Source organism: Trichechus manatus, unplaced genomic scaffold (genome assembly GCF_000243295.1).
Source record: "Trichechus manatus latirostris isolate Lorelei unplaced genomic scaffold, TriManLat1.0 scaffold00153, whole genome shotgun sequence".
NCBI classification, from domain to species: Eukaryota; Metazoa; Chordata; class Mammalia; order Sirenia; family Trichechidae; genus Trichechus; species Trichechus manatus.
Genome location: NW_004444089.1, coordinates 6098515 through 6115959, shown reverse-complemented (window position 1 = coordinate 6115959; position 17445 = coordinate 6098515). Strand labels below are relative to the sequence as shown.

At 36.8% G+C, this 17445-nt stretch overlaps 1 protein-coding gene across 1 annotated transcript in view; it reads right to left on the bottom strand.

Annotated features, from left to right (window-relative positions):
- The window catches only part of NBEA (neurobeachin), a 685423-nt gene that overhangs the window by 491392 nt on the left and 176586 nt on the right, over positions 1-17445 (bottom strand). The window contains exon 26 of the mRNA XM_023740363.1: positions 13969-14076. Coding sequence (XP_023596131.1) covers positions 13969-14076 — 108 coding nt within the window. The remainder of the gene's footprint in view (positions 1-13968; positions 14077-17445) is intronic.

Genomic DNA, 17445 nt, shown 5'->3' with positions numbered 1-17445 from the left:
AAATATTATTAAAAACTCACAGTATATATTTTTATTTAATTATATATTTTTATTTAATAAATATCATTTAAGTGTAAATATAAAACTCCAGGATTCTATGAATGGAGTTACAGGTTGAAATGTAATTTGAAAAAACCACAGTGTTAAAACCTTGGTGAATATGCCACTGAATTTTATTATTTGCCGTCTTCACATTGCCCACTACTGGCATACCAACATAACGTGACATTTATAAAGCGTGCAGACAGCCTCAAGTGGGAAACACTAATTCAATGTCCTGGATAAAAATATCAAGAGTTTCAAATATTCTAAATGAACAAAATGAATAGTATAAAATTACAACTGGAATTCATATAAAATGCTAACAAATTACTGCCCAAGCAGAAGGCTCTATGAGAACAAAATGGGGGGAAGTGAAACGCAGACTCTCTGCAAGCTCAGTATGAGCTAGAAGTGAGAGATGGCAGCATATGACAAAGCTAAGGCAATTCTGACTGCATTAACAGATAAAAAGAAGCAGCCCATTATTCTTTTTTTAAAAAAATGTACTTTAGATGAAGGTTAACAGAACAAACTAGCTTCTCATTAAACAGTTAGTACACATATTGTTTTATGACATTGGTAAACAACTCCACATGTCAAAACTCTCCCTTCTCGACCTCGGGTTCCCCATTAACAGCTTTTCTGTTCCCTCTTGCCTTCTAGTCCTTGTCCCTGGGCTGGTGTGCCCCTTTAGTCTCATTTGGTTTTATGAGCTTGTCTAATCTTTGGCTGAAGGGTGAACCTCAGGAATGACTTCATTACTGAGCTAAAAGGGTGTGTGGGGGCCACTCTCTCGGGGTTTCTCCAGTCTCTGTCAGGCCAGAAAGTCTGGTCTTTTTTGTGAGTTAGAATTTTGTTCTACATTTTTCTCCAGCTGTGTCTGGGATCCTCTATTGTGATCCCTGTCAGAGCAATTGGTGGTGGTAGCCAGGCACCATCTAGTTCTACTGGACTCAGTCTGGTGACAGCTGTTCAGACAGAATGAGGAGATACTGCCTGGTTTAAAGTCAGGACAGGTGTTTGTCAGGGTTGTATCCTTTCACCATACATATTCAATCTGTATGCTGAGGACATAATCCAAGAAGCTGGACTATATGAAGAAGAATGGGGCATCAGGATTGGAGGAAGACCATTAATAACCTGTGTTATTCAGACGACACAACCTTGCTTGCTGAAAGTGAAGAGAACTTGAAGTACTTACTGATGAAGATCGAAGACCATAGCCTTTAGTATGGATTACACCTCAACATAAAGAAAACAAAAATCCTCACAACTGGACCAATAAGCAACATCATGATAAATGGAGAAAAGATTGAAGTTGTCAAGGATTTCGTTTTCCTTGGATCCACAAACAACACCCACAGAAGCAGCAGTCAAGAAATCAGACCATGCATTGCACTGGGCAAATCTGCTGCCAAAGACCTCTTTAAAGTGTTGAAAAGCAAAGATGTTTTTCACCTTGAAGACTAAGGTGCACCTGACCCAAGCCATGGTATTTGCAATCACATTATATGTATGCGAAAGCTGGACAGTGAATAAGGAAGACCAAAGAAGAATTGACGCCTTCGAATTGTGGTGTTGGTGAAGAATATTGAATATACCATGGATTGCCAAAAGAACTAACAAATCTGTCTCGGAAGAAGTACAGTCAGAATGCTCCTTATAAGCAAGGATGGTGAGACTACATCTTACATACTTTGGACATGTTGTCAGGGGGGATCAGTCTCTGGAGAAAGACATCATGCTTGGTAGAGGATAAGCGAAAAAGAGGAAGATCCTCAACGAGATGGATTTACACAGTGGCTGTAACAGTGGGCTCAAGCATAACAACGATTGTGAGGATGGCGCAGGACTGGGCAGTGTTTCGTTCTGTTGTACACGGGGCCGCTATGAGTTGGTATCGACTCGACGGAACATAACAACAAAAGTCTGGTGGAGGCCGTGGTAGTTGTGGTCCATTAGTCCTTTGGATTAATCTTTCCCTTTTATCTTTAATTTTCTTCATTCTCCCTTGCTCCTGAAACGATGAGACCAGTGGAGTATCTTAGATGGCTGCTCACAGGCTTTTAAGACTCCGCATGCTACTCACCAAAGTAGAACGTGGAACATTTTCTTTATAAACTATGTTATATGTCATCTGAGCTGGATGTTCCCTGAGACCATGTTCCCCACAGCCCTCAGCCCAGCAATTTGGTCCCTCAGGGAGTTTGGATACCTATGGAGCTTCCATAACCTTGCTTTGTACAAGATGTGCTAGCTTCCCCAGTATTGTGTACAGTCGTACCCAAAGTGACCACTTCTCTATTGTCTATTTAGTGTTCTTCCATCCCCACCCCTTCCCTACCTTGTAACCATCAAAGATTGTTTCTTTTTATGTATAAACCTTTTCATAAATTTTTATAGCAGTGGTCTCATACAATATTTGTCCTTTTGTGATTGACTTACTTCACTCAGCACAATGTCCTCCACATACACCCATGTTGTGAGATGCTTTGCAGATTCATCACTGTTCTTTATCATTGCATAGTACTCCATTGTGTGTAGGTACCATAGTTTGTTTATCCATTCATCTGTTGATGGGCATCTAGGTTGTTTCCATCTTTTTGCTATTGTGAACAGTGCTGCAATGAACATGGGTGTGCACATGTCTATTCGTGTGAGAACTCTTATTTCTCTAGGTTATATTCCTAGGAGTGGGACTGTTGGATCATACGGTGTTTGCACTTCTAGCTTTCTAAGGAAGTGCCATATCGTTTTCTAAAATGGTTGTATCATTTTGCATTCCCACTAGCGGTGCGTAAGAGTTCCCATCTCCCCGCTGCCTCTACAACATTTGTTATTTTCTTGGTTTTTTTTTTTTTGATTTGTGCCAGGGTGAGATGGTATCTCATTGTGGTTCTGATTGCATTTCTCTAACGGCTAGTGATCCTGAGCATTTCCTCATGTGTCTGTTAGCCGCTTGATTGTCTTCTTTGGTGAAGTATTTGTTCATTTCCTTCGTCCATTCTTTTAATTGGATTATTTGCCTTTTTATTCTAGAGGTGTTGGATTTTCCTGTAGATTTTAGAGATTAGACCTTTGTCGGATTTGTTATAGCCCAAAATTTTTTCCCAGTCTGTATGTTCTCTTTTTACTCTTCTGGTAATGTCTTTTGATGAGCATAAGTGTATAATTTTTAGAAGATCCCAGTTATCTAGCTTATCTTCTGGAGTTTGTGCGTTGTTAGTTATGGTTTGTATTCTGTTAATGCCGTGTATTAGGGCCTCTAGTGTTGATCCTATTTTCTCTTCTATGATCTGTATAGTTTTGGGCTTTATATTCAGGTCTTTGATCCATTTGGAATTAGTTTTTGTGTATGGTGTGAGGTATTGGTCCTGTTTCATTTTTTTTGCAGATGGACATCCAGTTTCGCCAGCACCATTTGTTAAAAAGACTGTCTTTTCCCCATTTGATGGATTTGGACCCTTGTTGAAGATCAGGTGACCAAAGGTGGATGGATTTATATCTGGGTTCTCAATTCTGTTCCATTGGTCAATATACCTGTCCTTGTTTTGACTACTATAGCTGTATTGTAGGTTCTGAGGTCAGGTAGTATGAGTCCTCTGACTTTATTCTTCTTCAATAGTGCTTTACTTATCTGGGGCTCCTTCCTTTTCCATATAAAGTTAATAATTAGTTTTTCCATCTCTTTAAAGAATGCTGTTGGTATCTGGATCGGGATTGCACTGTATTTGTAAACCACTTTGGGTAGAACTGACATTTTCACAATGTTGAATCTACCTATCCATTAGCATGGTATGTTTTTCCATTCATGTAGATCTCTTTTGGTTTCTTGCAGTAGTTTTGTAGTTTTCTTTGTCTAGGTCTTTTACATCCCTGGTTAGATTTATTCCTAAGTATTTATTTTTTAGGGGCTATTGAAAATGGTGTTGTTTCCCTTTTCATTGTTCTCTTTATTGGTGTATAGGAATTCAACTGATTTTAGTATGGTTATCTTGTATCCTGCTATTCTTCTGAATCTTTCTATTAGTTCTAGTAGTTTTCTCATGAAGTTTTTCGGGTTTCCTGTGTATAGTATCGTATCATCCACAAATAGGGACAGTTTTACCTCTTCATTACCAATTTGGATGCCCTTTATTTCTTTTTCTTGCTTTATGGCTCTAGCTAGGACTTCCAGCAAAATGTTAGATAGGAGTGGTGAAAAAGGGCATCCTTGTCTTGTTCCTGTTCTCAAGAGGAATGTTTTCAGCCTCTCTCCATTAAGAATGATGTTGGCTGCTGGTTTTCTATAGATGCCCTTTAAATGTTGAGGAATTTCCCTTCTATACCTATTCGATTGGGAGTTTTTTTATCAGGAATGTGTGTTTGACTTTGTCGAATGCCTTTTCTGTGTCGATTGATATGATCATGTGATTCTTTTCTTTCATTTATGTGGTGGATTATGTTGATTGATTTTCTAATGCTGAACCATTCTGGCATACCTGGAATGAATTCTACTTGGTCGTGGTGTACTATTGTTTTGTTATGATGCTGAATTCTATTGGTTAGAATTTTGTTGAGAATTTTTGCATCTATATTCATGAGAGACACTGGTCTCTAATTTTCTTTTTTTTTGTGGTGTCTTTGCCTGGTTATGCTGGCTTCATAGAAGGAATTTGGAAGTATCACTTCGTTTTCTGTGTTCTGAAATAGTTTGAGTGGTAATGGTATGAACTCTTCTCTGAATGTTTGGTAGAATTCTCCAGTGAAGCCATCTGGGCCAGAGCTTTTTTTTTGGGAGTTTTTTAAATTATCGTTTCAATGTCTTCTCCTTTTCGGGGTCTGTTCAGATTCTCAACATCATTTTGTGTTAGTTTGGGTAGGTAGTGTGCTCTAGAAATTTGTCCATTTCCTCTAGGTTTTCAAATATGTTGGGGTATAGTTTTTCATAATACTCTGTTATGATCCTTTTTATTTCAGTTGGTCTGTTGTGATGTCCCCCATTTCATTTCTTATTTGAGTTATCTGCATTCTCTTCTGTTTTTCTTTTGTCAGTTTGGCCAGCAGTTTGTTGATTTTGTTGATCCTTTCAAAGAACTAACTTTCGGTTTTGTTGATTCTCTCTATTGTTTTTCTGTTCTCTATTTCATTTATCTCTGCTCTGATCTTTATTATTTCCTTTCCTCTGGTGGCTGTGGGCTTCTTTTGCTGCTCTCTTTCTATTTGTTTGAGTTGTGTAGTTAATGTGTTGATTTTGTCCCTTTCTTCTTTTTTGACGTGTGCATCTACTGATATAAATTGACCTTTGAGCACTGCCTTTGCTGTGTCCCTAAAATATGATGTGTTTTCAATCTCATTTGATTCTAGGAATTTTTTGATTCCATCTCTGATTTCTTCTATTACTCAGTGGTTTTTAAGCAGAGTGTTATTCAGTTTCTATGAAACTCATTTTTTTTCCTTGCTCTTCCTGTTGCTAATTTCTACTTTGATGGTGTTGTGGTCAGAGAAGATGCTTTGCATTATCTCAATGTTTTGGATTTTGTTGAGGCCAATATTTTGGATCTGTGGTCTAAGATGTGGTCTATTCTGGAGAACCTTCCCTGTGCGTTGGAAAAGAATGTGTACTTTGCAGCTGTTGGGTGGAGTGTTCTATATATGTCTATGAGGTCAAGTTGGCTGATTGTGCCCTTTAGCTCTTCTGTATCTTTGTTGAGTTTCTTTCTAGATGTTCTGACTTTTACTGAGAGTGGTATGTTGAAGACTCTTACTATTATTGTGGAACTGTCAATTTCTCTTTTCAGTGCTGTTAGAGTTTGTTTTATGTATTTTGTAGCCCTGTCATTGGGTGCATCAATATTTATTATGGTGATGACTTCATGATGGATCATCCCTTTAATCATTAGATAGTGTCCTTCTTTGTCTTTTATGGTGGATTTTGTATTGTCACTCCTGCTCTTTTTTGGTAGCTATTTGCTTGATATATTTTTTCCAACCTTTGACTGTTAATAAGTTTATGTCTTTGTTTCTAAGGTGTGTCTCTTGTAGACAGCATATTGATGGATCCTGTTTTTTAACCATTCTGTCACTCTCTGTCTCTTTATGTGTCCATTTAGGCCATTTACATTCAGTGTAATTTTTGACAGGTGTGAGTTTATTGCTGTCATTTTATACTGCTTTTTTTTTTTTTTTTTTGGTGGTGCTGACGTTTTCTTTGTTCCTTTTACTATCTTGTACTGAATTCCTTCTGTTTGTGGGTTTGTTTTTTTTTTCATTTCTTTTCTTTTTGTAGATTTTGTTTTTACTGAGACTTTATGTTTTTCTGCTTTATTTTGATAAGCGGTTTTGTTAACTTTCTTTGTGGTTACTTTGAAATTTACCCTTATCTTTCTAGGTTTGAACCAGTCTATTGTTACTTTGTATCAGCTTGCCTTCTTCTCCATTAGAAAGTTCTATACCTACATGTTTTATTCCCTCTTCTATTGTTCTGATGTTGTTGTCATTTACAGATTAACCTCTCTGGTTACCTGTTATAAATCTTTTGGTTTTGAATAATGCTTGAGAGTTCATTTCCTAGGTTGGTATCTGGCTGGTGTGATCCTGTGTCCTAGATTCAGGCTGTGGTCTGATGTTGTTTGTTCTCAAACCAAAAGATTCCCTTTAATAATTTTTGTAAGTTTGGTCTGGCTTTCACATATTCCTTTAATTTCTGTTCATCTAGAAATGTTCTAATTTCATCACCATATTTGAATGACAGTTCTGCAGAATATATTATTCTTGGTTGGCAATTTCTTTTCTTTCAAGGTTTTATACATGTCATCCCATTGCCTTCTTGCCTGCATGGTTTCTGCCGAGTAATCAGAGCTTAGCCTTAATGTTGCCTCTCTGTATGTGACTTTTTCATTTTTCTCAAGCTGCTCTCAGGATTCTTTGTCTTTGGTTTTAGGAGTGTGATTATGATATGCCTTGGTGATTTTCTTTTGGGTTCTATCATATTTGGGGTTCACTGAGCTTCTTGGATGGTCAGCTTTTCATCTTTCATGATATTAGGGGAGTTTTCTGTCAGCAATTTTTCAACGATCCTGTCTGTGTTTTCCGTTTTCTCTCCTGTTCTGGAACTCTGATCACTCACAGATTTTTGCTTTTGATTGTATCCCACATAATTCTCGGGGTTTCTTCATTTTTCTTCATTCTTTTTTCTGATTTTTCCTCAGACAAAGTTGTATCGAAGTATTTGTCTTCACGCTGGTCTTGTCTTCCATTGTTTCAAAAATGCTTCTCAGACCTTCTATAATACTGTCCATTTCTGAAATCTCATTTATCTTTTGGATTTCTAATTGTTGCTTTTGTATGATTTCTAGTTGGGAATTTATGTTGACATTTTGTCCCTGTATTATTTTCCTGAATTCTTCCATTTTTTTTTGTCTGCATTTTCCATGAATTTGTCTGCCTTTTCAGTGAATTTTTCTATTTTTTCCTCATTTTTGTCTGCTTTGTGCTTCAATCTTGGATAGCTCTGAATATTAGAGATTTGAATTCTCTATCAGGTAGTTCTAGTGCCTTTTCCTCTATTAGAAAGTTATTCTGGTGTTTTATTTTGGACTGGAACCATCCTGTCCTATTTTTTTTTTAACGTTTTGATATTGTCTGCTGTCTCTGAGACATTCAGTAGTTACTTTCTTCGTTTATTGACTATAGATTTGTTTGTTTCATCCTGCTTTTTTGTTTTATTTCGTTATGTCTGAGCAGGCGGGTTACGCGTTCTGTGTTGTTGGCTCGTTTGTGGGCATGATACTTTACACCTTCTTGTCCAATGTGCAGGGCCAGTCACTCAGCAACGGTGAAGAAGACCAGGTCCAGCTGAAGGGAGGGGCTAGGATGGGATATTTGTGGCACTTACTGGGGCTGACAGGGCGAGCCGGGGATCAGTGCAGGGCAGGTTCTGGTAGGCCGTGCTTGTGCTACTCGAGTGTGATGTTCAGCACACAGTGCAGGTAAGCAGGAGAGTGGGAAGGTTGTGGTGTGTGGAGCTAAGATGGGTATGGAAAAGGAAAGCAAGAAGAGAAACAGGAGCCAAAAAATCAAACAAACAAAAAATGCTGAGGGAGCTTGCTGTTGGAGTAGAGAGATGAGAAACTGAGAAATAAAGAAAAAAAAAAAAAAAAGAAAAAGAGGAAATAAATAAATAAATAAATGTCACCAGGGATCCCACCGGTGACTGGGGAAGTAGTTCCCAGGCCTCAAGACACAGCCCTCTAGAAGGGGTGGAGATGGCATACAGGGCCAGGTATTCAGGAGACAAGAAAAGAATGAAAGCAGAGAGAGAAACTGAGACATGAGTTAAAACAAAAAGGAAAAGAGAAAATAAAAAAAATAAGTAAATAAAAAAAGAAAGAAAGGCCCCCAGGGATCCCACTGGCATGGCTGCACAAAATGGGGAAGTGGCTCCCAAGCTGCGCAGTAGAGCTCGGCTAGAAGGGGCAGAGATGGCACACAGCACCAGGTATTCAGGAGACAGGAAAAGAAGGTAAGTAGAGAAAAACAAGAAACTGAGAAATGAAGAAGGACAAAAAGAAAAAGAAAGAAATGCTCCCAGGGATCCCATTGGTGCAGCTGCACAGACCAGGGAAGTGGCTCCCAAGCTGTGTAGTACAGTCCAGCTAGAAGGGGCTCCCAAGCTGTGAAAAGAAAAAGAAAACAAACAAACAAACAAAAAACAAAAAAGATCACTGGGATCCCATCAGTGTGGTGGTGCGGACCAAGGAAGCAGCTCCCCAGCTGAGTGGAACTTCACAGCGTGTGAAGAAGAAACAAAGATGGCACATGGAGCCAGGTGTCAGAGAGAAAGGAGGGGGAGGAGGTGAGAGGCAGGGAAGAAACAAAAAGAAGCCGAGAAAAGCAACATCAGCAACAATGAAAAGGCACTGAAGGAGTCAGCAGGTGTGAGCAGCCCCATTATTCTGCAATAGATAAATGATCTCTAAAACACTGCAAATATTTGAGACTCCAAATTTCAGAAGCTCAAAGATAAAATGGAGATTTTCCATAGGAGCACACCAAAGGAGTAAAAGATCTGAAAAACATAACATTTACGAAATAGCTGAAAACAAAACAAATACAAACCAACCAACCAACCAACCAAGCAAACAACAACACAGACTCTGCACTTTTAACCTACAGACTACAAAATCAGGAAGGACATGACAGCTGTCTTCAAATATTTAGGGATTAGTTATGTGAATGGGAGGATTCCTTTTGTTTTTGTTTTTTGTTTGTTTTTTAATCTGGCCATGTTAAGATCAAGAGACACTAGTTATAAAAAGCAGACTGCAGTCTAATAGAGAAGATAACTTTACAATAACTATTGCTTTCCAAAAATATAATAAGCTGCATGTCACCTTGAGAATTCTATCCAAAAAGGCTAGATAATCATGTATTGGAGAAATACTTATAAGAAGGCAGCTCAGTGGAAGAAAGGCCTGGCAAACTGCTTCTGTAAAGATTATAGCCAAGAAAATTTTATGCAGCAGTTCTACTCTGTCACATGGGGTCACCATAAGTCGGAATCAACTAGAAGGCAATGGGTTTAATACCATTTCAAAATTGGATTATATCTAAGAGATCAAATGTAAATGATTATAAAGCCTTTTGTATAAACTAGGTTAAATTCTCACCTCAAACCAAAAACGAAATAGCTACTGTGTGTCTACAGATACCAGGTAAAATAGAACATGACAGAATAAAGAAAACAAACATGCATTAAACTCTAGTAACTGTATTAACAGATGCTCTATGTTTATTAGTTCATTTAAGCATTGTGAGAACAAAATTCAGATTTTATGTGCATTTGCCAGAAAGGAATGCAAACAAGAAATATTTACTGATAATTTAATATTGTGAAACAGAATTAGTACAGTTAATGGGAAAAATGACCAAAATATATAAAATTTGTTCTTAAACATTATGAATTAAATATTTCAGACTGTGAGTGACTCAGCTTTTCTAGAGATACAGTTTCTTATGAAGTGTTTACAAAGCATCTCCTTGCATTGCAACGGCAATGAGATAAACATACACAGAGGATCAAGCCAATATTTCAGCAGTTATTACAAAGGAAAATGATGAACAAAAGGCACTGAACAACAAGGAATTCAAGCCCAGCTCAAGCAAGAGTTTAAACCATAAAATATCAAAAGAGTTTTATTTCCACCACTTGAAACTCAGAACCAGGCAGTTAGAAGGCATTCAGCAAATATTTATGGAATGAAAGCATGAACGGATAAATGAAGGAATGACCACCAATGACAAAGTTGGAGAGTTGTAAATAACAGATACTGTGAGCTGTTATAGCCAAGAAAATACCTCCCACATATATGGCATGAAAAGAGTTGCTTTTCTTTTTAAATTCAGATCTGCAAGGCAACTGTTCTTACTCTCCGTTCTGTTTTTGCAAATAAAACACAATATACACGAAGGCTAAACATCTGGAGAATGACTAAATTCTTACAGAAACTAATTGACTTGCCTAGGTATTTTATTATCATGAAGACATGAACTCTATTATGGTTTTCCCATCTGCTTAAAAGATGAGTCTCTCTACTATTCAGTCTTGAATCAGTAATATAATTAATTAACCTTGAAGTCCTTTAAAAAATTTTAATGTTTCAACTAAGAATTTAGAAAACTTTCCAATTCAATTTTGAAAGATAAAAATGTAGTTCAGCTTATCTAATCTTTAGATGCACATGACATATTCTCATATGTCACTTCTCATATGTAGGCTCTTGGGGAAAAAGGGAAAGCATAGTGCATTTCCTTGTAAATTTGAGCTTGCTGGGGAAATTGAAAACAAGTTTTAAAAAAAAGCTGTAATTGTTCTTATTACACAGCCAGTATTGCCACACAATTATTTTGCCTGGTTCTAAATAGTTGAAACTAGCAATGTCTTTACACAGAAAACAAATAAGAGCAAGAAGGGGCATTTAATTTTTGATAAACATTTTACCAAATTTCCCTCCTGCCACCACACCTAGAACGCATTTTCTTTCAGTGGCAACAAAGCTCGGATGTCCTGGAAAACCAAGAAAATCCCGAATCTCTAAATTTAAGTGTGTGTCTCTCTCTGTCTCATATCTCAGCAGTCTTACTAAGAAAACTATACGCTTGAAAATAAAACAGCTGAGAGATGCAGTTAAGAAGAAAAAAACAGTTGTCCAATACAAGATTATATATCATCTCTTACTTGTTGTGGATATGTATATGTGTAGTTAATTTTCATACACACACATGCACACACACACGCACACCCACACGCACATACACGTGCACACACACGCGCGCACACCCACATGCACACACGTGCACACATGCACGCACATGCACACGCATGCACACACGCACATGCGCACACATACACGCACACACATACGCATACACACACAAACGCACACACACACATACATGCACAGACACACACATACACACACACACACACTCCTTCATTTCCTTCACCTTAAAAACTTAATTTCATTTCGAATCTCTTTTGTTTAAGAAATAAAAGGCAACTAGAAATGACTATTACTTTATAAAAATTTCAGAAGTCACGTAGAATTCTTAGAAAATAATTATAATTGACTTTAACATGCTATCAATTTGTAAAACACCTCCAAATTTCAGAGATTATTTAAATGTGAAAGAAAAGTGTGTCTTGAAATCTATGAATTACGATGGTGGAAAAAGAGAATGCTTTTTAAAGAAAGATCTCCTTGGGATTCTGACTCCACCTCACATGAGTTATGCAGCCTTAATGCTTCTGAGTCCTAACTTTCTCATAACTCTTAACTGAAACTTAGGGTAACATACACTTAGTGCCTGGTACACAGTATAAACTCAAGGAACACAAGTTACGTTACCTTGATCATGTTGGAAGGCACAACCTGGCAGCACTTAATTCAATCTCTTTCAGGAAGGAAGCCAAGCACCACTGGTGGGTAGTCATGTTTACAAAATATCTAGGAATCTCTGAGAAATTATCATAATCCACCATAATCACCCAATCCTGGAATTTACTAACAATTTAAACATCGTATCACCCTTAATGTAAATCTCTTCTATATTTTATCTGGTAGGCCTGGCTCTGTCTTTTGTGGATGAAAGTAAACTCCATGTTTTAATCATTCGTTTATTTTTTAAAAATTATTCTTTCAGAACGCACACTTTTTTTTTTCAGGATGAGTAATTCCCATCTCTAAATTGTTAAAACTATTAGCAAGAATGATACTTTTTTTTTCAAATCTAGATTAGAGTTGGGATTATAGTGGGATTCTCACATCATGGTTTCTACACTATAACACAATTTATCTCCTATTTTTTAAACACTTTTTTTATTTATTAATTATAAAAGAAATTTATTTTTGGTAGAAATTTTGAAAATACTGAAAAATGATAAAGAACATAATAAAAAATGCTTACCTAGAAATGGTCATTGGTAACATTTTGTCTATTATTTTCTAGTCTTTTTTTAATAAGAGTACACTTGTACACACGCTCAGTGTATACATGTAATATTCATGTCATGTAAGTACTTTTGTACACTGCTGCTTTCCCTTAAAATATATCATGAACATTTTTCCATGTCACTGAATTTTCCTCAAAAATATTAATTTAATGACTGCATAGTATTGCACTGAATGACTATACCATGATCTATTAAGCTGAAACTCTATGATTAGATACTTATAATGTTGTCAGTTTTCCTATAGGGATCTCTGATGAACATAATAAGTTAAATTACTTCTGAGTAGAGCCACTGGGTCACAGAGTATCAATATCTGTAAGAGTTTTAAAACATATTGGTAAAGAGCTATTCAAGATGTTCAATTTCCATTCCTCCCAGCCATACAAGATACAGCAGGTTTCCCTGCACCCTTGCAATGCTAGTTATTATCATTTAAAAAATTTAAGCCGTATTCCATTGATTACTGGTGATAATGATTTTTTTTTTTTGCCCTTATGTTTCATAATTTGGATCAATTGTCCATTCTTCTGCTGGCACATTTATAATTTTCCTATTGATTTGTAAGAACTAATATATATTAAGAATGACAGTTTTTCTATCACATATATTTCAATTTATCTCCTATTTATACCAGGCAGCATTTTTATGCATAACTTACATCTATTCGAACCACTTTCTAAAATAAAAATACTACATCCAATTGATTGCGGAACGTGAACTTAACATATTAACTTTCTTCTATGTTTTATGAGTCACCAATTAAAATAAGAAAAATAAAATCAGATGTTTCTGGTAAATAATAACTATATTAAGGAGTGCTGTCAGTATCGAATCTGCTGTGAAACGCTATGTTTCTACTCAACTTTTGCAAATGCCAATCTTATTTTTACTTACCCTGAGTAAGTGACGTGATTGCAGAATTCCATGAAACCCTCTCTTTTAGCTATCTTTTTCCCTTAAGTTTTGTCTTTCTAACTTAAAAGAAAGTTTCCACATATATCTGTATTTTACAAATGCAAATTCTTAAAAAAAAATAATAATGGCCTCTTACACCTTAATGAATTAATCCCTTTCCTCCATCAGACAAGGGTCACTGCTAATAAGAAAACATTCGGTATTGGGAGATGGAGCAAGAAATCCTTAAAGAGGAGTAAAAGCGACTGAAGATAAAATTAATTATAACTTTTCAAGGTTATCCTATTCTTAGTATACGTATAAATTACAACAAAATTTAACATCTTTTTTTTTTAAGAAAGAAATCCGTAAGCTTTCAGAGAAGATTCGACTGTTCTACAAACAGAGGTCTGTGATAAGCACAATCTCAGACAATACCACATTTAGTTTCACCATGCAACTTTTGCATAAAATGTAAATTCGTTTACACTAACAACAGTGGAAGGTTTTTCCCAGAAAAGTCAAAGAGCATAACTCACCACATCCCGGAAGACAACGGCACGGAGGCGATTGATGTCCACATCCTGAAGGAGTCTATCCGGGTCTTTAATAGGAGAAAGGTTACCTGGGACACTTTCTAATGGAGTCTGGAAAAGAAAGAGAGTTGTGAAAAATCAAGTATTTCATAAAATCACACAGTGGTAATCATTTCTAATATCTTCAGTTTCACCAGCCTCCACTTCTATCTTCTCTCAGATGTCAACGGGCCTCTTCCTTTACCTCCTTATCACTGCGTGACATCTGTGGACAACAAGAACCTACTGCAAGGCACTTACTTTTAGTGTTCACCTCTATTCATGTCACAGTTTTACTCACTAGTTTTCTGGTTCACCATCAGCATAGCTACCATTATAGACCCAGAAGGGCAGATCAGGTTGTAGCAGGAGAAAAAGACTGACCTTGGACTTCAGAAGATCTGGCCTCAAGTCTTTGCTGTGTGACCTTGGGCTTGTTACTAAATCTCTCGGAGGTTCACTTTCCCTACCTCTAGTCATTAAATCTCAGAGTCTCTGGGCTTATTTATCCATTTTGCTTTTATAACACATGAGATTACTATGTTACATCATTACATGAACTTTTATATGTGTAAGCATTTCACAAGCTATAAAAAGATAGACAGTTAAGCTGTTTTTTTTTAATTTCAGTCATGCCTTATTAAAATTTTAAAAATCATTACCAACAAAATCCTTTTTATAATTGAAGAAACAAAAGTCTATAAATTTTAGGTAATATATAATATAGCAAACTAGTGAGAGAGCCAGGTTTATTGAAACTCAATCTAGTACTTTTTCACTTATACAATGTGTTCAAAATTTTGCAGATAAAATTAAATAATATCAGTAAAGTGTAAAATACAATTCCTGCACATGTTAGTATGTATCAGTTGTTACTCTAACCAATTTAAAAAAAGAAAGACCTTCCTCTACTTCTCTATAGATCTGAATCACAATATTTTACTCCTAGATTGAGATGCTTGACTCCTCTGCAGCCTATGATAGTGAAAAGAGCAAGGTATTGAAGTCTGATGGTTGTTTGGTTTCCATTACAATTCCAAAACTCACCAGATAGATGACTTTGGATGAGATACTTCACCTCTCAAATCCAGTGAGAGGAAGTGGAGTTTGGTTTATATCTCATGTAAATAATATGCGAATAATGTTTATCAAAGGAAGGTTAACTAAAATAAAATAGCACATATAAAGTACATAATTTACAGCATTAATGAGAAAGATTTAGAAATAATTTATATAGCACTTTACATTTTCCAAAGTGTTTTTATATCCATAATCTAAGTAGGTCCTTATAAAGGCTATGTGATAAGAAAAGCTTGTATTGTTGTTTCTTTTTACAGAACATAAAAATGAGGCCCAATGAAGTTACTTGACTCATGCAAGTCTGTACAAGTTAGTGGCGAAGTACTTTTCCGACCACACCAAAGTTAGCTAAGGCTTACTTACTAACATGCCACAGAAAAAACTGCATTAGCACATGAAGGAAAAATAGAAAACCCACCCAGCAGGCTCATTATAGATTTATTCTGTCTTGAATTCTGTCTTGTTACCAAGTCAGCTCTTCCCCAAAAATGTTCCTCACATCCATCACGTAATAGCCATTTTTCTCTGCCAAAGCTCCTGGCAGAGACACTGAGCAGTTCAACTAAACCCTACATATGTCCTTCTCACTGGGCTCTTCCGTCCATACTCTAAAATCAGAGTAACACTTGGCTCAAAAGTCTTGAAAGGCTCCCTATTACCTACTGAATTAGGTACAGACACCACTGAGATCAAAGCTCTGCAAAATATTAACTCATTTCTTCATTGAATGAGTATATACTGAGTGGTTAACTGCCAGAAAAGAGGAAGGGAATCAGTATTAATTGAATTTTCATTGCATGCCAAGAATTACTAAGCACTTGAATTCATTACTGCTTTTTATTCAATATAGATAAACACCATGTAAAGTAAGATTTCTACCAATTTTATAGACTGAAAATCTGAGGCTCAGAGACAAAGGAATATGTCTTGGGTTGCACAATTAGTAAGCGGCAGAGTCAGGATACAAACTCAGAAGTGTCTGATTCTAGAGTTTGTGCCCTTTTTACGAAGTACTCACAGTGCTACACACGCCATGGAGTTGTTACAAGATGTTCGAGATGTGGGTGCTGCCCTGAAGCAGCCTGCTGTCTACTACACCCACACGATTAACAGAAGGTATTGTTGCTGCCTCCTTTATATGTGATTTTCTAAGCAATGGAGAGAGCTGTGAAGTCCTGTGAGCAGTAAAATATGGTCAAAAATATTTTATAAATGTTTCTCTGTCAGTAGTGAAAAAGAAGAGGCTGTAATACTGAATATAACCAACATACATTCTTAATATGTGGTTATTCTGCTTGAAAATTGTAAAATTTTAAAGCAATAGAACTTTTAAAATTAAACTTCTACATCTTGCCTTTACTTACTGAGCAAAAATTCACTGTGTCAATATGAAACATATAATTATGAGTTTAGTGCGGATTCAGAGAAATACAGGGTATTATGAGAAGACCCAACAAAGAAACCTACCCTCGGCTGGGCTGGAGGAGAGGGTGTAGGAAACGCTGTCCTCAGAGAGTGGCATTTAAGCTCAGACCTAAGCAGTGAATGGATTTTAGCCAGGTGAAAAAAAGGGTGAATGTTTCAGGTAAAAGGGAATCTACACAAAAGTCTAAATGACGGGGAAGCAATGATTCTTTTGACGAATCTGACTCAAGTAGTAAAGCAAGCGTGAGGAGACAGAGGCTGAGGCTGGGAGGTCAGCGAGGGCCAGGCATACAGGCCTTGGAGACTATGCTGACAAAACTCGGCACGGGAGGCAGTCAGTGAAACGTTCTCAAGAGACTTAATTTAGAACAAAAATTACTGGAATATTCCCAACTACTCTACACCACTCACTCACATACTGGCCATTCAATCATTTTTGTTGATTACAGGACGGTCCATCACTATACCCATTTACAAAGAGCACCAGGCATGCACTGATCTCTGTGAAAACATACGTAACTAGGAAGAATAATCACTGAGAATTTTTAGAGCTGCATGTGGATATAATCCTTATAACAACCCTATGAAGCAGAAATTATCGCTATCCTCCTTTTATAACCAAAGAACTGGGGTCTCAGAGACGTTCAGTAATCTTGGCAACACAATTGTTAAGTGGAGAAGCCAGCAACGGAGCCTACAACTGACTGATCCCACTAAGCAACACCATGTTACTTTGTTCTCCTAAATTTAAAAAAAAAAAAAATTCTTTTAAAAAGGTAAAATTACCCAAATGCCCATCGACAGATGAGTGGATAAACAAAATGTGGGCACACGCGCAACTGAGTATTATGAAGTCCTGACACATGGCAGGACACGGGTGAACGGAAAAGACACTCTGCTGGCTGAAGTAAGCCAGACGCAAAAGGACAAATATCG